Here is a 25148-nt window from a genome sequence, read left to right on the forward strand (position 1 = left end):
TTGATGCACAAACAAGAAAGGCTTCTTGAGTGTAATCCTAAACATTGCATTGGAGGATTTGCATAGTGAAGATTAATGAGAAAAACAATTGTTCAGAAACAGGCAAGATATTTGCACTACCTCTATCACCATGGTTCTCAAAAAGAGTAGAAATAGGAATCCCAGGACCTGTCATAAGAATAAGAAAAAGGTTGTTTACAATTTGAAGTATGACTTTCGTGACAAAGTGTATATCACATTAACTTTGGTAACTGAGAGTTATGAAAGGGTTCCGAGTTGAATATAGTCTTATACAAATCTGAATCTTTTCTACTATATAATCAAGTGGTCCCCGCCACACAAAATGCATCTGTTACTGTGTGTACATAGACTTGTATACATACAGGTGTTACTTAGCAAATGTAACAGAAGTAACTTTAAGTCTATCAACAAACTCTTCTCCCCTAGAGATGAAGTGACATCTGGTTAATACATGAGATGTGATTACATAAGATGAATGCAGAACTAACAATGTGAAAGTCTTCTGAGAACATGTCACATTGTATTTGTGAAAGTGAGTGGCTTTCGTATGGTGATGACCTTACTGACTTTCTGTGCATGAATGATTGAAAGGCGTTATTATTCTGTTACATTTGTGCCTCTGCTTAGCAGAGGTTCTTAGGACTTGTTCAGCTGATCATCTAATACGGAAGCAGAACAGTAAACTTTATACAAAGTACGCAAAAGGAAAACAGATAGATTTTTTTCCTTTTTTAGTTTATGAGGTTATTGTTCCTTGATTACAATAATGGATGAAACCTCAGATCACTGAAATCATCTAACTTACTTCAACAGAGCTAAGACCTCATCTAATATTTCTGTTAGAAGTGTTTTCAGTGATCATGTCTCTTGCTGAATTAAGTTTTTCTTAGTTCCAATATTAAAAATTTTCTCAGATAGTAATTGTCCAACATTTTGTGGCTAACAAAGGTTTTAATCATTTCATCTAGCCATTATCCAAGATAATCAGTACTGTCTACACCCCACATACATTTGGAAGAATAACCTGAGTATATGTTTGTTCCTATGCCATACATACCATAACAGATCAAGGCATAATACTTAGAATATTCACTGAACCTTGCTGTATAATACTGGCATCTCTCTTTCCTTAGATTGCAAGTTATGCATTGTTTCCTGATAGGTCCATGTCCAATACTGATTCTAGGATGAAAATAAAACAATATTTTGTTTTAACTAATTTCTGATTGGTCTGCCTCAAATTCTAGAACATAGGCACCTTAACCTCAGAATAGTTCTCTTTAAATACAAATGCTTTCCTTTTTTCTTTTATTTTTTTTTTACCAATAGTATACTTAGATGGTATCTCTCTTCAATTCTCAGATATAAATTGATGTTAAGGTTTAGTTAAGTTAAGCTGTGAAATTAATATTTTAATGATCTTAAAAATAAATCCTTTTACTGGCAAATCCAGACCTATCTTCTATCAAACTAGTATCATTAAGATAATATTGATAATACTTACTTGTAAATATTCCTTCTTCCTGGATAGCCTTCAAATTCATTGCTTGAATAGAAACTGTAAATTCATTTATATGTTAATAAATAATCCATAAAATGATGACCTGTGAACCAGCATCAAAATGAAAAGCTTTCTTGGAAGTTAACTTGAACTTTTTGAGACTTCTGCACATGACAGAAGAGTCAGTTAAGCTTATTAACATTTCATCTCAATAAATCTTAGCTCAAGTTCTGACTAGATGACAAATTAGTGATATATAAATAGGATATATAAATTATCATGAACTAGTCACTCAAATTACATAAATTATATCTCTATATATAATAATCTGAATGAGACACCACAGCTGAAATTCAGCAAAAAATAATTGAATTGCTAATTGCATGAGAGTTAACCATATGCTTAAACTTAAGTACTTTCTAGATAAGAACCTCTAAGATGGATGACTGAATATAAAAAAAGAAGGGCGGGGGCAATTTACAAAGGCTCTTCCATAAGAAACCCAAGTTTGCAAACTTGTGCACTGTATTTGCATACAACTTTGCTGTGGATGTGTTGAGTAACTAAACAAATTATAGCTAGTTACAACTTGATGAGTTGTCAAATGGCTAATATGAGTGCAAATGATTAAGTGTTGCTCTTACTGATAACACTGAAAACACATTTTCTTCTGCACAATACTTACATTGCATCACTTGTTACTCTGAAAATGTATATTGCCTCCCATTCTCCACTTGTGATTTGGATTGCATTCTCCTGTGAGGCAAGATATACAAGTTAATGAATATAGTAGAATTATTTCAGGAATTTACAATAGATTAATGTGGAACATTCTATGTTTGACTTACCACAGAGCCATTGATGTAATGAATATGCTTATAACCATTTTTATCACTAAAAATTTTGTAGTATGAACTGCTGTCTGATGTGAAATATGGTGTTGAAACAAAGAACTGAAACAAATTAAAATGGGAGATGAAACATAAATAAGTGTCCAAGCTGTTTAGTAGCTTATAGTACACATTAGAAGTAACTAGAATCTATTTCAATAATTCATATAGGACAAATCACTTTGGATACCTGTTTATCTGTGATGCGCAATCTTTCACTCAGTGCACATTACAATTTCTAATCTGTCATGTCAGATAACACACATATCTCAAGCTTCCCACAAATACAAGTTCTCTGCTTAATACAAATGGAATAATTTGCTTGTATATTTTGAATGATCTTTCTTTAGTTATTGAAAAGTAGGTAACAGGTATCCTTAATAATTAAGTTTCTGAATAAAACTAATGTTTGAGAATAGTGCCAGACTGAAAATCCTATGGATCACAGAATTTGGTTTATTCACTGAACAAACACAACACTGAGTAAATGGATATCTAAGTTCCCCATTCCGACCCAATAATGTTTAAGAACATTGCTTCCTTTTAAATCTTCATCTCTTTACTAAGATTGTCAGTCAAGGACTACTTTGCACAACTTCAAACATAGCACCAAATGATCCTGAGTGATTATGACTTTTGAATAATACTAACCCCACACTGGACAAGAATCTATTACCTCAAGCTAAATCGTCCTGGAGCCTGCTTCTAATATTCTTAATCCTTGAAATCCCATAGAGGCTAATGCACAGATTTATGTATGTGTGCAATATCGCTAGTTCTAATAAAAACCTGTCATCACAGTCTCAAGAGAGGAGGCAAAAAAAAAAAAAAAAAAAAAAAAAAAAGGCAAGCAAGCAAGCAAAATGATTTATCCATCTAAACATGTAATCTTCACTTTAAATAAAAACACCTCTCTTAAAGAACAGTGCACTGAAAATTGAAACTCTCAGTTAAGACCGCTACAGGACATGCAGGCACAGTGTGAGGTTTTCCATACTGAATCTTCTTAATATTTCTTGAGTCCGACGAGTAACATAAGTAGTAATATATATGTGCTATTAGAATATATCATTGTAAAAACTGATCTCATGCTCCTACTATTTTCTGCAGCTTCATTTTTAGTATGAGCTCACAAAGATATGTCTCTTCCTAGTAAAGGTTACAGAGTACAGAAAATTTCTTTTGCTTACAGGTAACTGCAGGTAAGTATCAACTACTCCTGTGAGAGGGGTGTCTTACATTGAGGGTTTCTCCCGAGGGGAAGAAGGGCAGCACTCAGCCTTAAAATTGTGTTCTGAGGGGACAGTTTCTACTGCTAAAATGCTATGATACGATAGATTTTTATCTGTTGCCCTAGTGACATCAGAAGAATTTTACGATAATATCTATTTTTTTTTTACTTACAAGATGCTTCTAAGAATTACTTTGCCATATGAATCTATCTCCTTCCATGACTTTCCTCCCTTCAGTATAGTGCCTAGTCAATTGAACTAATATATACAAGAGAGAAGGGTTCTTAAACTAAAGCAAGTAGCCAGTTACTATGCCTAACACAGGCAGAGTCAAAAATCTTAATCCTACAATGCAACAGGTTTAAGGCAGAAGCATTTTCTCATTCACAAGGGTACTTTATGTTTTAGAGACACAGAAAGCTATAGTTTTTCATTAAACCAAAACAGAGTACAACAAGAAAACAGAAAACCTACTCCGCCTGCCCATCCTGTTTGACTTTCTTCTATGTGCTGTTGATTCTGAAAAACAAAAACAAGTGTACACTCTTTTAAGAAGTTTAAGAACGAGTTCATGGAGTTTAAAATCCTTCAAGTAACTTATTAGTTATATAGCTTCAGAGAACCTGAAGGCATCATTCAGAGATGCCTGAGGTAAATAACAATATTATAGTAATACTATTACATTAATTAAAATATTATTAGTTTTTAACAGCTATCCTCAGAGATAAATAAAATAAAAAATAATTCATTTCATTTCACAGAAAGCAAGAACTAACAACTGCTTACTCCCATTAATTTTTCACTAAAAACAACTCAAATACTTTCTGGAATAATAATAATATTAAAAATCTGATTTAGATTCTCAGCTGGTTCATTTGACATATTTCCTTTGATTTGAAAGGAATGATGCTGATTTATAACAGAGCAACTATTAGGTACAGCTTTTAAAGCTGAGGTTCAAAATACAACCCATATACTTTGGCATATAAGCTTTAAAACTTGCACAATAACGTAAAACACATTTTTATCTAGACAACTGCAGTGTTGAATAGCTTCTCTTCTCTCCTTTCTTTTGGCCAGTGGAAAATTCTGGTAAACAATGAGAAAACATTCTTCCTCTCATCCTCTGAAACAAAGGTAGGCATTTTAAAACCAAATTCTGGTTTCATTTATTTTAATACCTTTGTAGATCCAAGATACTCTAGTATTTCTGGATACATATCAAATAATAAAGATCAAAATCTGGTGCAAACTCCCCAAAGCATTCTCATTTAACTGTTCGAGTAGAAAGCTCTTTTGTTATCTTGAATAGCAGCAACTTCCAGTCACATCAACAGTGATGGAACACTCAATACATCACTTAAGCCAGGTAAAATAGGTATTTTGATTTAAATTTATTTTATAGCCACAAAGTGAAAAATATTTAAAACTAAGTGAACAGAAATCTGAGGGCCTTTTTTTTTTTTTTTTTGTCACGCTTGAGAGGCATTAAAAAGACCGATTTTCAAGACTTTAAAATGTCACAAGTTAAGTACTTAAACAGAAAAATTAAACATTGTCAAAGAGAATGTAGGCATCAAAAATCACCCAGGTTACCATGTTTTGAGATGAATAATATAAGTTTAACAGAGCTTAACTCCTTATGATAGTCTTAAAGCTGATTTTAAAAGCATACACGCACACACACACACAGAGCATAAATGGAGCAGTTTCTCTTGCAAACTGAATGTGCTTTTACATTTTTATTTATGTTTGACTTATAAAGTTTCTAATGGATTTCCAATACTTTCTAATGAATTTTTCACTGCAGACTGTAAGATCTTAATTGTTGGATGGAACAGGTCATACAATACTTAACAATTCTGCATTCAATAAATTTATATATATCTTTATCTTTCAAGTTTTTCTTTATACTGTTTAATGAAATATTTTTTCCACAATCTGAAGCCCTTTAATACATATTTCAGTAAATTTGCTTTCTAAACAAAATGTTTTGCATTTCTTATCCTTAATGTAATTTCACAAACATTCGGAATCATGCTTTCAGATATGTTTTATTTCTTACTGAGATTAAAAAAAATGCAAAGTATTGTTTTATATCTGCTTCCTAGATTTATTTCCTTTTTAAAAATTAAGGCTCAGATCCCAATGACCTAATACATAAGGATATTTTTAACTTCTCTCATATGTGTAGTTCTATTGACTTCTATGGCCTTTTCGCATGTATTAAAGCATTTATGGAATTTTATTTGCAGAATTGGAATCTTTTTCACAAACACTTATTTACATGCATAGCTTTTACTCACATGAGCAATTCCACTGAAGTCCTGTTGGCTTTTATGGTCTATTCACATGAGTAAGAGCTAAGTACATTAACATGTTTGGTGAATCCACACTTTAGTAACATCTTGTAGGTTATATATTATTACTATTTTCAAGCACCAAAACTCTAACACATTCATTGTACATTAGAGTCTCTATTTAATCTGAAATCAACAAGACAGAAATATTTTTGCCAGTGGAAATGCACAGAGATATACTTTCTAACTGCAAATAGAGCTAATGTAGCACTCCCATCTGTTCACACTCCTTCAATTGACCATTTGTGCAAACTCTAATGTGATAAAAGCATTGTATCACTGTATAAATATAGAATTATAGAAACGTCAGTAGTGACTCCATAAATAAGGTTTCATGGAGAAATGCAATTAAGCAAGGATCACGAACACAGTCCTCGCAAGATGTTAATTGCTCTGGTTTGGTTCCAACAAAACAATTAAGCACATGCTTAATTTTAAACACATAAGCAGACCTACTGAAATCAGTAACTCTGCTTACATGCTTAAAGTTAAGCTTGTATTAAAACTCTTTGATGGACTGTGGTAAAGACTTATATCTCTTGTTTTTTATGAAAGTTAAAATATTTAGTTATCAAAATGTTGGTTACTTCCAGGTGGGATAGAGATTCAGTGTTAATCTAAATATGAAATGGAATAATTACATAGGAAATCATAATATTTCTGCAATCAATCTTCTTCAGTTGTAATAAATTTCTGCAGTAAATATGTATACTGTCCTAGTAAAGTCAGGCTGTTCCTCTGTGGAAAGTTACTTGAATGGTAACTTTTTTGAAAGATCAGGACCCTAGCTTCCTTTTAAACTACCAACAACTGTCATATCATTGATATAATACAAGAACTATTTCCAGCTTGGAAAGGCTGTGAATAAACTCAGCATTTCAGCATTTTATATAACTTGTCAGTTATACAGTTATATAGAACACTTTCATAAGCATTCTTGGGCTGTTTTTTTTTTTTTTTTTTTTTTTTGGTAAATATTTTCAGGTTTCAGACTAATGCTAGTTTTTGTAGGCGCTCTATAACAACCTCTGAAGAAAAGATATGCAGACATCACCAATACTAAAGGACAATAAATAAGACCTCTGTACTACAGTTACTGAAAGTTAGTGTTGTCTTTTCCTCTCAGGAGCCATAAGAAATTTATCAGTGGTTAAAATCCTGAGGCTTTATATATCTTTCTAATAAATACATGTACTAGAAATACATATATATGTAAGATCTATAACTAACTACATATAGGTATAAATACATAGACTATATAAACTCATCCTACTCAGCGGTACCATCCATGAAGGTTTTCCTGTCAACAGTCTTATTAATTGAATGACATATTTAAATAAAGTTACTAATTGCAATTAGCCTGAAGTTTTACTTTTTCAGATCCGAAAAAAGAATTGTGCTGCTGAAAATTTGCTTGCTTTCTCCAACTATAAGACTTGATATAACACAATTACTTCCTCCTACAAACCTTCCTGACTTTTAATCTATATCTTATTTCCACCAACCTAAAATTCATCATAACGAACCTGATTCAGACAGACTTAATACGAAACTTTTACATAGTATAAAACTGTTAAAAAAAGTCCTACATGTTTCCACTAGTGAAGATGAGAGAGCAAGGAACTAAGCAACAACTTTCAGATCAGGTCAATAGCATCCTTGTAATTTTTGTTGCTTTTATATTACTAAACTCTCTAAAAATATGGTGTTTTGGTGTTTTGTTTTCTTGATGGTGCAATTAAAATTTTTTCACCCTCCACACAGCAATCATAATACTGAAAAAGATATCACTATTAGTTAAAAGATGAGTGTGATTAAATGCTGAAACAGATGATTACAGCAAGCATACAATTCTTTTCTTGAAGAGTTTAGGGCAAGATTAAATACACTTCTGGAAGTTATGTTTTACTCAGGTATAAGTCAGAACATTCAAAAGAGGGCAACCTGTGTATCACCAGTAGGTGTTACAATACCTGTACAGATGGGATAATCCAACGGAGATTAGCAAATGCTAATTCCAGCAATGTTATATTTATATTTCCAATTTTATTACCTCTGGACACTCCCAAGTATTTGAATTTTCTTTGAAGTCACAAATAGCTAAGACTGAAAAATTCTGGATTCTCTTTAGCCATTGCACACAGATCCGATTATCTGTTACCCAAGTAAGCCAAGTAAAATAGTGATCACTAAAAAAAGAAAGAAAGAGAAAGAAAGAGGGGTTATTAAAGAGCAGGAATATAGTAGCATTGCTACTGATTGTTCTAGCATTTTACTCTGTGAAACACAACAGCAAAACAGTCATTGTCCTAGGAATGGTTTTAGTCCTTTATAACAACATGTCACATGGGCAGACAGAATCAAAATACAACATTTCTAGTTAGCTCCCAGTCCATCTAGGAGATGAATATGACACTCACTGTTTGAAGGAGAAAAGAAATTCAGAGGTTGAAGCACTCAAAACAAACAAACAAAATCTTTTTTTAAAAAGAGAACATGTATTTGAGAGCACACTACCTTGACGCTATCATTGCAGGAACTGGAACCTCTTTAGGACCAAAGGCTTCAGCATTAACAGTATCTACAATAAACACTCTAACGGTAGGATTTTTAGCCCCAGCCTTAAAAAAAAAAAAAAAGTGTACAACATTATTCAAATCAACCTGTTAGCAATTCAGACTAAGGAAAATAACATCTCTTGCAGGAAAAAGAAGATAAATTAAGAAATATGTGTTAAGTATAATGGAACAAACTTGATCTTATTTATAAACATAATGTTTTAACCAGTCAAATTTAGTGCCTTTCTAGACTGAAAACAGTGCTTGGTGGGAACAAGCCCTGTTCTATTTGTAGTGTAGATCTTTACAACACACACTACACTTCTATTGGCACAATATTCCAGGACTATGTTCCCATGACTGCAAGTGCTCTCTGACATCTCGGCTGTGAGATAAAATGGGTTAGCTTTAACCGACTTTGTGCTTGTTTATTTGTTGCATGTATTATGTTTTTTTTTTTTAAATTCTCTTCCATGTGTGGTTTGAACAGGTCAATTTTACTTCAGAATTGAACAGTAACTCACTTGACAGATGGTAACTTCTTAAGATGCATTAATATGATCATGTGCAATCATATGAACATGACAAGAGTGATGAGAGATCTCTAATACAGGCTCAAGAAATGCAAGCCCAAAAAATTCTTGCCTTACATCTGGCACTTTGAAAGCAGGTATGATCCAAAGCCCTCTGGAATCAAAAAATGCTACCAAGTATATCAAGAAATTGAAGCTGTCATAGCTGTTACCATACAAAATAAAAAATACCTCAAAATTAATTTAATAAAAAAATAACAATTGTATAGCCGCATATCACTGAGTAAACTGAATTGGAAATGTAAGGTTGCATCATGCAAGCATGCATGTTTGCACACAGTTTTTACTTACGTGAGTACTTCCATTTATTTCACTGAGACTATTCAGTATCTCTAGTTTTGAATGAACTTATCCCTTTTCAGAACTGGACCTAAGTTGGCTTTCTTGAATTAATTTATGCCACAATAGATTTAACCACTGCAATACAAATATTTAAGCACTATTCACTTCAAAGTTATCATAACTCATTTCTCAATTGAAAGTAAATCAGAAAAATGAGCAAACATACCTTTGGGTATGGGATAATTATTTTTCTAGGATACTGGTCCTCACCAAAATATGAATATTCAATGACTGGTATGTCAGAATCATTAAACTGTACATATGCTATATATTTTCCATTTGGAGACCACCACAAAGCATATTTTGTAGCAAGCATTTCCTCTAAGAAAAAAAAAGGGTTAGTTCATAAGAGTTTATTATTCTAATCCATTTTATCTTTAATCTTTCTTATCATTTTAACCTTATCAACCCAGCTATGTAAAGAGAGTTACGCTAAATAAACAACAAGACCCTATACCAGACATATTGCAATAGATCTCAATTCTGAAATGGCTTGAAAATCCTCAGAACTGCAGTGCAGGCACACAGACCCCATTTAACTCAGTGAGGTTTTGCATGGGTGCATGCGGCTGATTTTTTTCTTTCTGATGCACTGAAGCGTCAAATTTGCATCAAAATTAAAACTTCCATTATACTCAATTTTCAACCACTGCATAAGCAGTGGAAGCTCAATTTGTAAAGTTCTATCTAGCTTAAGTAACTAAAGATCCAGAATTTTGGTTACACTTATGAATGTGAAATCCAGTCATTGTCTGGCAACTAACATTTTTAGTTTGTATAGCTACAGATAGTCTTAAAGGTAATAACAGCTTATTTTTAAATAAAGCCACTGAACATATTTCCAACAGCTCTCATATTGGCAAATTTCACACATATATATATTATAATATCTTGAATCCTTTGAAGAACACATCTCATCTCTCCTCCAGCTTGTATGTTTCCCAAAGGGGTCACCATACATGTTATCACTAGATATGTCTCATCTGCATACGCAAGTTCAACTGTTATCTCTATACAATGCATTCCCAGATCTCTCCTCTCCACCCCATCTCCCTCTCTCTCTACCTCCATCTCTCCTTCTCCCCTCACCTTCTGGCCCTCCAGATTATTTTTCTATTCAAGTCAAAATATAGGCTCATCTCTCTGCCAAGACCTCATACTCCTCTCTGGCTGCAAACAAGGACATGAGCCTTTCACCTTCTCTGGTCAGCCTCACTAACTCTTCCTTTTTTATAGCATTAAAAATATCATGTCCTACAAAGTGCTTCACAGTTTGCTCCTACTCCAGCTCTCTGCTCACACTGGTTATGGATAGGTTGACTCTATTCAATTCATGGTGCCAATTTCCATCACTCACTGGCTGTATTTTCAAGCACGTTCTTTCAAACATATTTTATCCCATGTTGTCTCCAAGCTTGGGAGGACCTGCCCATAAGCATCTACAAAACTTAATCCAAATTCTACCTTTGCCACAAAGCTGAAGAAAACTCAATGGCGATTAGGTTGCTAACGTGCTAGTAACAGTTGCCTACTGTGCTGACAGATAGTCTCATGATTTCTTGGGCTCTGCATAGACTTCCTGGGCCTTTCTACTCTCCTCTGTCTAAGCTTCCTGATGCAAGCACAGTATCTTCCCTGTGTGTTGCACAGCACTTAATGCAATGTTGCCCATGAGTGATGCTCATTGGTGCAACAAGGACATGCATAGCAACAAGAAAACATGCCATGGATGAGGATTAGTCATGTGATGTGGAAGAAAAAATTTCTTCTAATCTGAATTTACTACCCTTAACTTTTGGATGTTCCCTTGGTCTTTTGCAACAGAGACTAGAAAAGAGGTAATGATTAGCATACACTGACATTTAAGATCATTTCAAAGCTTCTCATCCTCCCTCTTCCCAAAATAAGAAGTCATTGCCAGTTCTTAGTAATCTTAACATGGTAGAAAACAGATGAAATGAAGTAACCCTTATAGCTTTAAAAATCATTTTTCACCACAAATTATTTAGAATGGGATATGAGAACTGAGTAATCCAGAAAAAACATTTAACGTATTAGTTGTTGCTCTTCAACATTTACTTACCTTCATAGACCCAGTCAGGAATCCCATTAAATATTTCATTCTCTTTTCCATCACTAGTTATTTTAATTGGTGCCTCTCTTGGACTTTTTTTCAAGTAGATATTATTCTGATATACATATGCCTAAAGGCAAGAATGTATTTGTATAACTACATGCACCAATAACAGGAGTTAGAGTCAAATTTTGTGCAGTCAATGCTATCACATTATACCAACAAGATGTAATTGGTGAATACAAAACAGGAAATCTTTACCTGAACAACACTACATTAAAAGCCTTTGCAAATTCTGACTGAGCAGATTTTACCTCTGTAAATAAATTACAGACTAAAGGCCAAGTTCTGCGTTCAACTATGTCAGAATAAACCCTGAACAAGTCCCTTAGTTTTTAAGATGCTCCTGAGGATTCTGTGGCTAGCTTTGGTGTGGGAAAGCACCCCCCTCAAAAAAAAAAAAAAAAAAAAAAAAAACTTTGAAACTCATTCAAATTATTGTGTACTTCAGTAGACCCTCAGATGGGCAAAATGTATTGTGAGTTTTTCTTCTGGTGCCACCACAAATAGAACACACGAACAAATATACAATGACTAAAAAGAAAATAATCAAACTCTTCTAAACCTTACAAGAGGCCTAGTCATGTGAAATGAGATAGAAAAAGGTTTCACTCTCTCTGAGCTGATTTGTTCTTTTCTGGTAAATTAGTTACCAAAAGAGAGTCCTTGCAAGAGATGATTGCAAGCCCTAGTTATCTCTGAATTTTAGTCACATGACTGGAATCATGATTGAGAAATCAGAACCAGAAACAGCGCTATCTTGGAAAATCACGCCTTTTGAAGCTATAAGCATTACAGTAAGTAACATCAGCATAATGTTTTAACTACTTTGTGCTTTAAATGAACAACTCCCAAAACTGTAGGTACAACATGAAGACTGCTATGTAAAAACATCACAGACTATTAGCACTTCAACAGAAAAATATCTCATGTTCTATCTTTAGAATTCTTGTTAAAGAAAACAGTTTAAGAGCATTAATATCTTCTTAGAACTTGGAAAATATTTGTCTAAGAAATTTTCCATTCCTATTTAGCCAGGAATACTCTTTGTGAATTTTCTGATGTTTAAACATACATATTGCCTTGAACAAGTATGTCATTGATACTCAGTAAGTAGCTCTAAAACCACTAACTATTAATGGGCTGATGCTTTTGAACTAAGAATAACAAAAGTTTCTAAGCTTACTACTGTATGCAATAGGGCCACTATAATTAGGCAGAAATACATTTATTTTAAATACTTGGCTATCAAGTAGCCATTCCAAAAACACTGAAACATTTTTTATAACACTTCAAATCTGACAGCTGTTTCCTAGACTAAAAATTTTAGAAGAGAGTTTATTTAAATATGGGATTTATTACTTTTCATAGTAAACTTGTGTGATACGGTGCCGAAAGAAAACACATTGTTTCTTAGGCCTTGAAACTGAATTATATCCTATATATAATGTTGGTCAATTCTTTTTATAAGAGACTGGCTATCCAACTAAAACCCACGATTTAATTGAGAGCATAGATACTTTTATTAAAAAACAGATCTACCACCTTAACAAGTTAAAACTGTTTTCTTTATTATTCACATTCATGAACAAGATTGACATGCACACGTAAAGGCCTGTCAAAAATATGGCCTAACAAAATAACCAAAGACAAAGACATCTCTTCTAAACACGCAAAATAATATCATTCTAGCACTTCATTATCTTTACTGACCAATTTGTGTCCAACGGGAGACCAGGATATATACTGAATTTTATGTGGAAGCTGATATTCTGTTACAAAACCACTAAAAAAAGGAAAGAAGTTGAAATGGCTTTTTGCTCATAGTGCAAATGGACAATTATATCATACATACATATAAAATTCACAAAGGGCTATATTTTCTAACAACTTTTTGTTTGGTGAGCAATGCAAAATTGGTATCAAAAAGCTTGTATCTGCTGTGCAAAGCAGGCAGTGAGACATGCAGCCATGTGATTTTGTACACCAGTGCTGGTAAAGGCTCACAACTCAACCCCTTGAAAGCACTCTCAAGAGTGTTGTCAAGCCTTTTCTTTTTCTAAACAATGCACAAGCAACTTGCTCTGCAGACTTGCAGTCTGCCTTATAGTCTCAGTGAGTCATTGGGAAATACAAACTAAGTGGCCACACTGTTGTTCTGAGGACATAACATGTTGAAGCAAGCAAAACAGTGGCAGTTAGAATGGCTGAGGATTGCAAAGCCACATGCAATGCCTCTGCAACCATTAGCTTGAAGCAGTCTCTTCCTGTCACTTAAGCCAAGTTTCCCAGGCATGTAGCACTTAAGTCACTGTTGCTCAGAACTAAAAAGGATTTGCTCATACTGCTACTTCTGGCATAAGGAGGTGACTGGAGATGCAGATGGCTTCCTTCAGAGTTGGGTAGATTTAAAGAAATGGTTTCAGGAAGATCTTGGGAAAAAAAAGACCAAATGCCAGGGGAGGAGGTGTAAGCATTTAAGAAACCTTAGATGGACTGTTACAACATCACTGAAGCACTAAAGGACATGTGTAAGTGTTTTAGGAAATCTGAAGACTAGATTGACCAGAAGGAAGAATTCAACAACAGAAGGGCAATGAGACATCTGGTTGAAACCGAAGAGAACTAAAGCAATCAAAATGGGGTGGAAGAAAATTACGCAAAAAAAGAAAAAAAAAAGAATATAGAATCTTGAGCAGTCAAAGTTTTAGGGCTCAAAATATAAACCAGTCCAGATACCTGGGTGAGTAGATGAAGGGACAGTTATATTTTCTCTGATACCATTTTTTTCAAACTTCCTGATTCTGAAGCAGCAAACAATCGGTAACAGTAATCAAGCAAACACCAAGTAGCCTGACCAATTCAAGCAAAAACAAAGCAAGGTGGTAGTCATATTGCTATAGAGGTTCCCAGTGGAAAAGCTTGCAAGCACATCACTATGGAGTATCCGCTGTAGCTCTCTGTAAGAAAAATTAGATCTTACCCATATATGAGATCATAAATGTGGTATGATGCAGTATAAGAGTATCTCCACAGCTGAAAAATTAAGCAAGTAAGAAAAAATAGTATTATTAACTTGGAAGTAGATCATGTAATTAAAAACCACCACCTATCTTTTGATAGCCTTCTACTTTACTTAAGAAAAGATCAAGAAACACTGACCTGTGGTAACAGATCAACAAAATATTGAATAAAATCAAACACTTCATTAAACAATACATTGAAATAATTACCTTTGAATAATTGCTCTCCAGAGCTATGAAATATTTGTCTGATGATAACATATAATTTGAAGCATTAACTTTTTTCTGAAAAATTAAGAAGTAGATTAGATTCCAGAACACACTTCAAATAAAGATATGACAAGATTTAAATCCACTCACTTCTAAAGAGATATTTGAAACATAACTGCTTGTTGCTGCCTTTTTATTTATTGAAAATGTACATACCATTGTGCTGTTAGTCATGATGGTAGTTGGGTAGTTCATTTCAACATTGTAAAGAATAATATCATCTTCTGCAGATTGATGAAGATATTCATTATCTTTAAAAATAAGATAAAATGGCAGTTATCTTGCACAGAAGAGACTATATAATAGACATGCTTATTCAAATATTCACTGCTCTTGCTAGCGAACAGAATTTGAGCAAATATCTTTTGGCATCTACCTAAAATGCTTTTCTTCTAATGATGCCAAGGCATGGAGTTGCACAACAAATTGACTTAAGGATTCTTGATTATGTTCTCAAGATTACATACTGCACATGCCATCAGCTAGTTCTCAAGATTACATACTGCATATGCCATCAGCTCGTTAACATTATAGTTAAATGCTGAATTTTATTCTCAATAATGTCTAAACAATAGCAGGAACTGATGCATTAGATCAGTTTTGCAAGACCACCAACATAAATGCTTTAAAGAAAACATTCAAGATCGTTGCTCACAGTTTCACCAGAACATTCTCATTTGCGCAGATTCTGGAGATAACAGCAGTACCACATCAGGGACATTGCATTCCAAGATTCTGCTCTTACTCACATGTCCTATCCAGTAAAGTTGAGTGGCCTCCAGTGAGAATGGAATTTATCCCTACCTGTGCTCAAGATCTGACCCATAGTTTGGCAGAGAGTATGAAGGTCAGAGTTTTAGTTTCACTTCATTACTTTCATTGCTATAAACAGAGAGAAGGAATTACATACTTGGTGTAGCTAGAGCGAGGAAAAAGCTTTGACATTTTAAAAGCAGCTTGAAATATTGTTTAAGGTTTTCATCTTTGGAAAATCAGATCACCCTTGCATCTTTCAAGCACACTTATGTGATTTGTGTGACCGCGTTTGTGGTGATCTCAGGCTGTTTTAGGAAGGGATATTAAATTTCAGCTTCCTGCTACACAAAAATGCAGTTATATGGAATGTGGTAGACAGATCTATGTCATGACTTTTGCATGAGCTTAGTGACTGTTAAAGGGAAAAATAAGTCTAAGCAGTGAGGATATATAGAGTATCAGGTTTAGGTGATACGCTGCCTTCATGCTTCGGACATTCGGACAGAATTCTAACTAATAATGAACTAATTTGTAACTCACATCATTGATGTCTACATACTTAAAATGGTGAATTGCTAAGAGCAGCCCAAATTTTACAATGTCCTGGAAGGCTTCTGTTCAGTTCTAAAATTGTGGGTTTAAACTTGTTAAGACCCCCCAAGTGAGAGAGCACTATGCTTCTTGCCTCTAGTCATAATAAACTCTTGAGGTGGTGCATAGATATGAGTGGTAGTACTGTGTGTACTGGAGTGCAATCCAATCCAGTTCAGATCTTTTAATGTTGCCGCAATTCAGTGATAACAGAGCAATATTTCCAGTAGTTTCTGCCACAAACAGACACTTATACATCAACAGTGATTAACTTTATGTCCTTATCTTCTACATTAAGGAATTTGCTTAGAATCCCATCCAATGCCTTGGAACTCAGAAATTTCCGCAGTCTCAGGGCTTTTTTTTAGTGAGAGATAAGAACAGCTAGATAAGAACAACTAGGCTCATTGAATAGCTTGGTACTACTAAAAATAAAGAAGAACTGGGCCTGTAAGCCAGGGTACCTCAATTATTACCAATGGTAAGTGAAAGTGCAGTGACAAACAAAAAAAGGAGATTCCTTAAGAAAAGATTGGCATATTGACATATTACTATCATATTCACAGCAGTAGGCAAAAGAAAAAGAAACAAAACAGTTAATACCTCTGTGACAAACATTTCTGTTGCAACATAAAATACCTAGAATTTCTAGAATTACTGACAAAAATCAGTTTCAACCATAAGTTTTGACTAGTAGATTATTTATTTTATAGTAGCATTCACTCATGATAATGACTGGAAGTAATGACTGGAATGACATTTCTGAGTCTGTGTAAACCAGCGAGAAAATACATATAAGAAAGGTTTATTAGAAAAGGTTTTCCTTACCTGAAACCCAATATGGAAAAAATGTTTTGTATTGAAAGTTTCCATTCAAATAATCCTCCAGTGTAAGAGCTCTAGGACCATCATCTGTGTTGACAACTTAGAATAAGACAGAGAAATTGTGTTAATGCAGTGCTGTGAAGTGAAAAACAAAATTTGAAATCATTAATAGCCAAATATTTCTACTCTTCCTTTCTATATTTAGCACTAGTGAATAGCAAGAATAGCATAAACTTGGAGGTATCCAGAGAGCTGGCACAGCAGACAGTTTCCTGTTTCTGTCCTGGTAAGGTCCTTCAGCTTCTGAAAGACTCACCTTTAGGGATTTAATATTAGGAACTAGCTAGATCAATTTAATTCACCCAGTCACTCGTTTACTTGTAGACACTGAGTCCAAGAAAAACCTCTTTCAGACAAAGGGCAAATCAAACATTTTCTTAAAGTAAAGGTTTCAGGAAGATGTGTGGAAGGTAGAGAAACCAATTTTAATAGTTACAGGACCTGTATGTTTTTAACAAACAGACAACAAACAATACATACATAGAAATTGCTACTGCCAAATGGTATTTCATAACTGTCTCAAAAAACAGTATTATAAGATAGATAGGACTTGCAAAACTATTACATCTACCCATATTTCTCAGTAACCACCAAGAAAAAAACAGACAAAAGGTACACAGGTAAAAACACTGAAATGTAATGAAAAAGTGAACCCATACTTCAATTCTTTACTTAGTGCTGCAAAACAATTGGCAATGATTCTGGAGAGAAAACAGCATCTCTGATATTTGATTTATGTAAAAATAATGCACAATAGTATGGCTGGTTTTGTATGTTATGGCTGCATTTCTTCTAAAATACATGAAACTAGGGCAGATTTTTAAAACAAAATGTGAGGGCAATCAGCCTGGATGAGAAGAAGATAATGCTGAAAATCCTTGCTGCATGCACGCAAATAAAAATTTTCATTTAAAAATCTAATTAAAAAAAAATTAAAAAATGAATCAACAGACTTGACAAGTGAAAGACTAACCAAAACAGATAATCTTCAAAAAGCATGGGAATCAGTCTGAGAAGGCCAGTGTTTAAAGTTCAGTACCACAATAACAGCAGCTTTCTTTATCCCAGGCCTTCTGCATTCAATGCTTTTCTCCTCTGAAGTCATGGGGAATTGTTATGGCCTTCAAAGGTACCAGGGATGTCACACTGCAGCCAGGTAGACCAGTGCCACGTCCTCTGTTTATTCCTTCACATCTCTCAGATTAAGAAAACCAAGATGACTCATTGCCCTGAGGTTTCATATCATGCTCCAGCGCTTCCTCATTATAGGCTCCCTCTTGTTAAGACTACACTCACTTCACACAAAATGTTTCTTCATATTCTCTTCTCTAGCAGTATGTAATGATAATGCACGTTTTCTTCTGCTAAGTGACTATTACTTACTGCAGAATACACATGTCAGATTGACTGTTGACACTAGTCTTGTCTGCACTAATGCAGATGAAAGCTGTCATGAGAAATAAAACTGAATGCCAATCCATAAGAAAAAACTTACCGGTCCAAACTGAGCTAGCAATATATCCAGAAAACATTCCAAGAAGTTTAATAGCACATTAATTCCTTCTGTTAATATCATGACTGTATATTAAAGAGATCCTTGAATATGTTAAAGATAAGCCCAAAGATAGCAAACTCTTGGAAAACTAGCATAAAATAATTCTAAAGAAGAGTCCATTTCTATTTACATTGAATGAGGGTTACTTATCATTAGTTTTCAGTTTAAATTTTCTAAGAGAGTATGTCTATATAAGCAAAGCAAAACCACTATTAAGAATTATTTCCATAGTTGTGTGTATAAGAGCTCTAAATTTACAATCCTGTTTGATACTCTGATCTGGTAAAATTTCCTGGTTCCTTCTCTCAGCTAAGAGGAATATTTATTAAAAAGACAAGTGATACTACAAATGCTTCATCTCCATTTGCTCTAATTTTCACAGCTCTAATTTAAACCTTTATTCTGTTAGCCATCTCACTCATATATTTAATATTCTCTGATAATTTATTATGACTGCTAATGAATTTCAAAACATGTTCACTCCTATTGGAATTTCTACCAGTGGACTGTAAAAACATTGAACCCAAGTATTTTACTTGATTGCTTATGATTTTGAATACTTGTTTCTAGGCAACTAAAGATATATTTAAATGCCTTAATTAAAAGCAGCAGCTTTAATTGTTTGCTGCAATTGTAGCCAATTTTTTTTTTTGTAACTGAAGATTGTTTCAATAATAGTGTTTGAAATCACATTCTACCAAAAAATTGCTTTATCATTATTGTTCCTAAAGTGTCTTGTATTTCCTTATCCTTTGTTTCAATTTTTATTCTCATACTGGATGGCCCACGGGCCACATTTGATCAGGACTACGATTTCAAGCTTCAAGTTTCCGCAGCTTACAGAATAAACATTAACATGATGAGTTATTTATAGGTCTACAACACTATACAGACAATGATTTGGACAGCCATTGTTAAGCTTGGTAAGTTATTTTCTTGTGATTCATTTCTCTACAGAATAACAAAGATGAAACAAGAAGCCTAAGGACAAAAACGAAGCAAATAGCAGAATTAACCAGAGAAATGAAAGGTTACCAAATTTCACCTTCGCTCTTTTCCCTTTACAAACCTACTGTTTTGGTTTTAATCTTCTGTGGTCTATTTGCATTCAGATGCCATTCCATTTTTCTTGTGCACATTTCAACAACATCAAGAAATGCAGAACAATACCATGCACTGAATTGGTAATTTTGTTTCACAGTAGATTGCTTTATACATTTCATAGTCATAATTACTCACTTCTGCATTTCAGCACATTCTATATACACATGTAACTGTGGTGATAACAACCTCTAAGCATCTATTGTCAGTGGCTTTATGCAGATACCTTCTCATTTATTTTATTTACTTGTTCAATTCCTTGTTGTGAGATAGTTTAACACAATACAGAAGGCAGAATTTCACATTATATTAAACTCAGATTTCACATTATGTACATCAATGTGAAGAAAATGCATTATCAGAATTATTCCCTTTCAAAGAGTGGATGTGGATAGACCAACACAGCCCTTACTTTAGACTCCCAAGCCTAGCTGACAGGATCAATGCAATACTTTCCAGATGGCTGTTCCTGGGCTGTCCTATGTCTGCCTGCTCTTGGACACAGTACTTCTACTTTTCGAATCTCATCCAATCTCTACACACACTGCTGTATACCCAGTAGTTCCTAAACCAGAGACAGCTTCAGTATTCAAAATGCTTTTCCTGGATATGCTTTCCTGGATGCTTTTCCTGTTTTTCATTAGACAGTAATAGTGACACTGGGCCACATCAATGGACTGTACCAGTATCCTGTGTCCAAGAGGACAGAATCCATGATCACAAATTCTGCAAAAGAGATTCATTCCTCCACTCCTGATGTGCTGAATCCTATGATTTCCCACAAAGCAGGAACTTGGTTGCATCATTTGTGGTAATGTGGTGACTGTGTTTACAGACATAAACAAGGAGGTGGTGAGTACATCTGATAATTCTCCTGAGTATTCTCCCATATTCCAACTATTCTCAGCTCCTATGGCTTCTTTATATCCCAAAGGGATTTCTTTCATACAGCTACCCACACACCCAATGAATGCTTGCAGAGTTCTAGTATTTACACGACCCGTTTGCAATGAGTTCTACAGGTCTACTTTACTCTGTACAAAAAGATGGCTATCTTCCCTTACTTTTTTTGTTAATTTGATGTTCTTTCTCATATGAGAAGTTGTAAAGAGCCAAATCTTATCCACCTTCTTCATTATATTCATGGTGCTGTAGACTGTTATGCAGTCCTCCCAAATTGTCTGTTTTTCAGACTTACGACCTCCAGTCAGCCATTTCTAGTATGGAAGCTTTTTTTTTAATCATCTTTGTTGTCCTTCTTTGAACTTTTTCCAGTTTTACTATATGAAGGAATCAAAACTGCGTGCATTATGCTTAGACCATTGGTGATACACGAGTAATACTTTAACAAGCTAGAAGATGAGGGAGATCTAGCCACTTTTATCAATATTCTTGGGCCAGTTTGTCCAAATTTGAAAATGGCAGACGTCTAGAGAATCCCAATAATATGTATCCTGTTGGCTCATTCCACAATGTGGTGCGCATCCATATATTTGTGTATGGTCCTGCCAGAGTAAACCAAGTCTACATAAAAATCAAAAAGTATCCATCTGGTTTCTGTTTATTAGTGGAAAAGATGGATAGGCAACAGGACATTACAAGAAGCCATTCTGCAAAAAATTCTCTGCTCTTATTTCAGGATATTAATATTATTCCCTGTTTCAAAGCAAACAACAGCAACAGCTGCCTTGCAGGCATCCACTGCTACGCAGCAGAGAAATGATTTGCCAAAAGAAAAGTGGTTAGCATCTTGAGACAGCCAGCCTGCAGATGGTATTGCACCCTGCCTCTGGACTGGAACATCCACTCTTATCTCCACGGACTGATGCTGAATTGCTAAAACACAAGCTCCTGCAACATACCCATGAAGGCAATCTTCTGCTTGGGGAAATCACAGCCCAGCTCAGCATTACAAATCAATTCCAACACTCCTGATCCTGTTCCAGAACTTCTGGTCACACTCAGCTCCACATTAGCTGAATCCATTTTTCCATAACTGCTTTCTATTCAAACAGTTTTGCAAGGTGTGCCACTGCTTTCTCATTGAAGGTTACTTCAAAACCACGCTTTGCAATAATATGAAAAACTGAAATCCAAATAAGTCACATTACTTAGCATGATCCAGCTCTTGTAACTAGTAGGAACAGAGCTGGTATATAGAAACCTAGAGTATGCTAGGATGGAAATGGTTTAGTTTACTATGGAATCTAACATCTCTGCAGTGTAAGGGTCCAAGAAAGGGAAGAAGTTTGAAGAATATGAAATTTCTAGAAACTCAGCCAACAAAAACAGAACTAAGTATTCCTTCAGTTCTTCAAGTATTAGAGATGATGTTTTTCTTTGCTGATTTCTAAAGCAGAAATTTAGTCAGTTTGTTTCTATATAATTTTCTATGTAATATTCAATTAATTTTCTTTCTAGCTCTCTCCAACTTTGCAATTGTGGTATAAGTGGAACGTTAAAAACAACATTCTATCTCTCTAGCTACTTCCTATTTCTCTTTGGCTTGCAAGATTTTTAATCACAGAAATAATATATAGTGCACCCTTTTACAACTTTATTAAGAATTAAAAAGTGTTTAGGCATAGGACAACTTAGGGTTCCACCTGGAATTAAGAAGTCATAATCAGATGTGTTCCACACAACTGCATCTTCCATGGTGTTCCCTCAAGAGCATTCTCTAAATCAAGATAACTTCTTTTTCATCCTACTATGGTCTATAGCTAATATTCAATATGGTTGGTTAGTAAGTCACTATTTCAAGAGATAAAAGGTTTCCTTGATAGTGGCTCAGATACTGATGAGGCTCAGACTAAGACAGTGAGCTGGCATGTAGATAACTTCAGGAGGGAAAAATACTATTTAGAAATTTTACAGTACCTTCCCAGATCTGTAGCAACTTCTTTAGGCTGCTTCTTTAGTCTCTGGGCATCTTTGTCACCTCACTGTTCTTTTTCATTCAAAACTCATCAAAATATGCCCTGCCATAACAGATTTGGTATGAGCAAGTCTGACTCGATATCAAATATGTCTGTCTAGCAATGAATGGAAGTCGGAGTTCAGACTTGATCATGCTTAAGCTACCTAAAGCTGTAGCACCTTATCTGATTGATAGTACAAATCATCACAAACCTATTGCCTCAGCTATCTCTTCCCAGCACGGCCTCCCAGCTTGGTATAACCTACCCTCATAGTCGCATGCTGCATAACAGAATCAGCTCTACCTGGTTCAGAACCTTCCCACCCTTCCCTCAACTAAACAACCCCTAATAACCATAATCCACAGAAATATTCCACAGAAAGAGAGATTTCACCTTTCACCAGAGCTGCATATTAACTACAGGATTTACTTTCACAGGACTTGAGCAGATAATTGATTTCATAACATTTAGTTGTAAAAAAAAATGATCTTTTCAGTTCAGTCACCCCATCAACAAATGAATAATTATTAAAAAAAAATCATTTTAAGTGAATACTGAGATATACGTTTTTTGTTACTATTTTAACTTACTTTGGAGGCATTCAATTCATCTGCTATAGCTAAAGGGCTGTGTAAATACTCAGATTGCTCTTATTAAACTCCTTATAGAAAAAAAAAGATCATTAAGTCAATGCCACTCTGGTTCCAAATTTAAAACCACATCTGTATTAAACTTTGCCTAAGGACTCAACAGATCATACTGTGTATCGGCATTTACCTCCACATGACATTAGTGCCAGAGGAAGCTACAAGTTACTGTTTTATCCTATGTAGGCTTTAATATCCAAATGCAATTTTAAATACTTTCACAAACAATTCACCTTACCTACCAACAGCAAAATGCTTGTTTAAAACCATTTTAAAACCTAATACAAGTTCACCTAACTAATAATTACTAAGCTATCATTTAAAACATAAGTTTACCAAACTAAATCAAGCTACTAACATTGTTAGAATCTCATAACCTCTAATGCAAAACATAACAGATTTTGAGGGATCCAAGAACATTTTTTTTTAGCCCTGAGAACATGAAACATCATGCACAACAGAATTAATTTAGGTGCTTTTCACTTTAAGCAGTTCTTTGTTTCAACATTTGCTGGCATTTCCATCATATCTTCAGGATATTTCAGTTGCCAGTAAAACACTTCTGTAAAGCAAGAAAGCCACAACAATTCTAACAGGATAATCCTAAAAATGATTTTACAAACTTTTATGAACTTTAGAAACTACAGTAGCTAAAGACATTATGTTTTCCACTATATTAGACTATGAAGGTCTTACCTCTTGATGGAAGCATTATAATGCACATAAGTAACAAGGAAAGCAAAAGGCATAAAACCACACCAAATATGATTTTTAGCCGGACCTGCAGGACAGAAACAAACAATAATTACATTTCTAATATGCCTGAAGTACACTTTTATGGCTTTGTACATAACCAAATCCTCACACTCTCTTTTAATTGCTGAGATCTAAGTAACAAACAAAAACGTCCCTGCAGTACACATTTGAAACGACTTCCCTTTCCTTTTTCTTTAAAGCAAACACTTCCACAACTGGCCTTCTGCAGTTTAAAACAACAGATGTAAATATTACCAAAAGCTGAATTCAGCTGCATACAGACCTTCATTTTCCTGCTGTATTCCAAAAGAATGCAAATTCTCTCTTCTGGGTGTTGGTCAGCGGATCTAGGAAAAGAGTTTGAAAAAGCAGTGTCTGTTTTCACAGTCAGAGGCCAAACCTCTGGCAGACTTTTTTTTTCCCTACATACTCTTGAAAACTGTGCCAAATTTCAGAGGGTTTTCATAAAATTAGAAACAGACTTTCAGGGAAGTCTTGGACCAGAAGTGGACTGTGGGTGGCTATAGGGGTGGTGATTATATACTTCCCGTCAATGTAAGCTGTAACCAACATCTGCTTACACTAACTTAAGAGTTTTATGACTCAACAGTTACTTGATATGTACTGTTTTTCTTTTGAAAGTATTTATGCTTTTTTTTGGGGGGGGGTGCAATCCTCACATTTTCAGGCTGCGTTCATGACTTCTTTATAAACAGAGAAATTTGAAGTATACCTTTATTGTTGTTTATATATAATTACTGAATGTTTAGTTTCTGAGATAATGGTAGCATAAAAATGCAAAGCAGAAAGTGGAAAAACAAATCATTTAACATCTTCCACAAGTGAAGAAAATTACTTTTTTCCTCAGAAAACAATAAACTTGCATGGACTACGTAACACTCAATCTGAGTATCTACGGGCCCAGCACACATTCTGAAACATAGTGCTGTATGTATTTTACCTAGCTCGCTGAAATGAGGTCAGTTGAAAACACTGATTTCTCTTGAGACCT

General features: G+C 34.5%; 1 protein-coding gene across 1 annotated transcript in view; it reads right to left on the bottom strand.

Annotated features, from left to right (window-relative positions):
* The window catches only part of LOC134141839 (prolyl endopeptidase FAP-like), a 41964-nt gene extending 17361 nt beyond the window's left edge, over positions 1–24603 (bottom strand). The window contains exons 1-17 of the mRNA XM_062578340.1: positions 24420–24603; positions 24077–24161; positions 17100–17195; positions 15081–15175; positions 14865–14939; positions 14615–14667; positions 13345–13417; positions 11581–11701; positions 9664–9818; positions 8522–8625; positions 8058–8193; positions 4119–4163; positions 2371–2475; positions 2208–2278; positions 1526–1579; positions 1079–1203; positions 121–168 (exon numbers count right to left, since the gene is read on the bottom strand). Coding sequence (XP_062434324.1) covers positions 121–168; positions 1079–1203; positions 1526–1579; positions 2208–2278; positions 2371–2475; positions 4119–4163; positions 8058–8193; positions 8522–8625; positions 9664–9818; positions 11581–11701; positions 13345–13417; positions 14615–14667; positions 14865–14939; positions 15081–15175; positions 17100–17195; positions 24077–24161; positions 24420–24425 — 1447 coding nt within the window. The 5' untranslated portion in view covers positions 24426–24603. The remainder of the gene's footprint in view (positions 1–120; positions 169–1078; positions 1204–1525; positions 1580–2207; positions 2279–2370; positions 2476–4118; positions 4164–8057; positions 8194–8521; positions 8626–9663; positions 9819–11580; positions 11702–13344; positions 13418–14614; positions 14668–14864; positions 14940–15080; positions 15176–17099; positions 17196–24076; positions 24162–24419) is intronic.
* Positions 24604–25148: the final 545 nt, after the last annotated feature.

Source organism: Rhea pennata, chromosome 6 (genome assembly GCF_028389875.1).
Source record: "Rhea pennata isolate bPtePen1 chromosome 6, bPtePen1.pri, whole genome shotgun sequence".
Taxonomy (NCBI): Eukaryota; Metazoa; Chordata; class Aves; order Rheiformes; family Rheidae; genus Rhea; species Rhea pennata.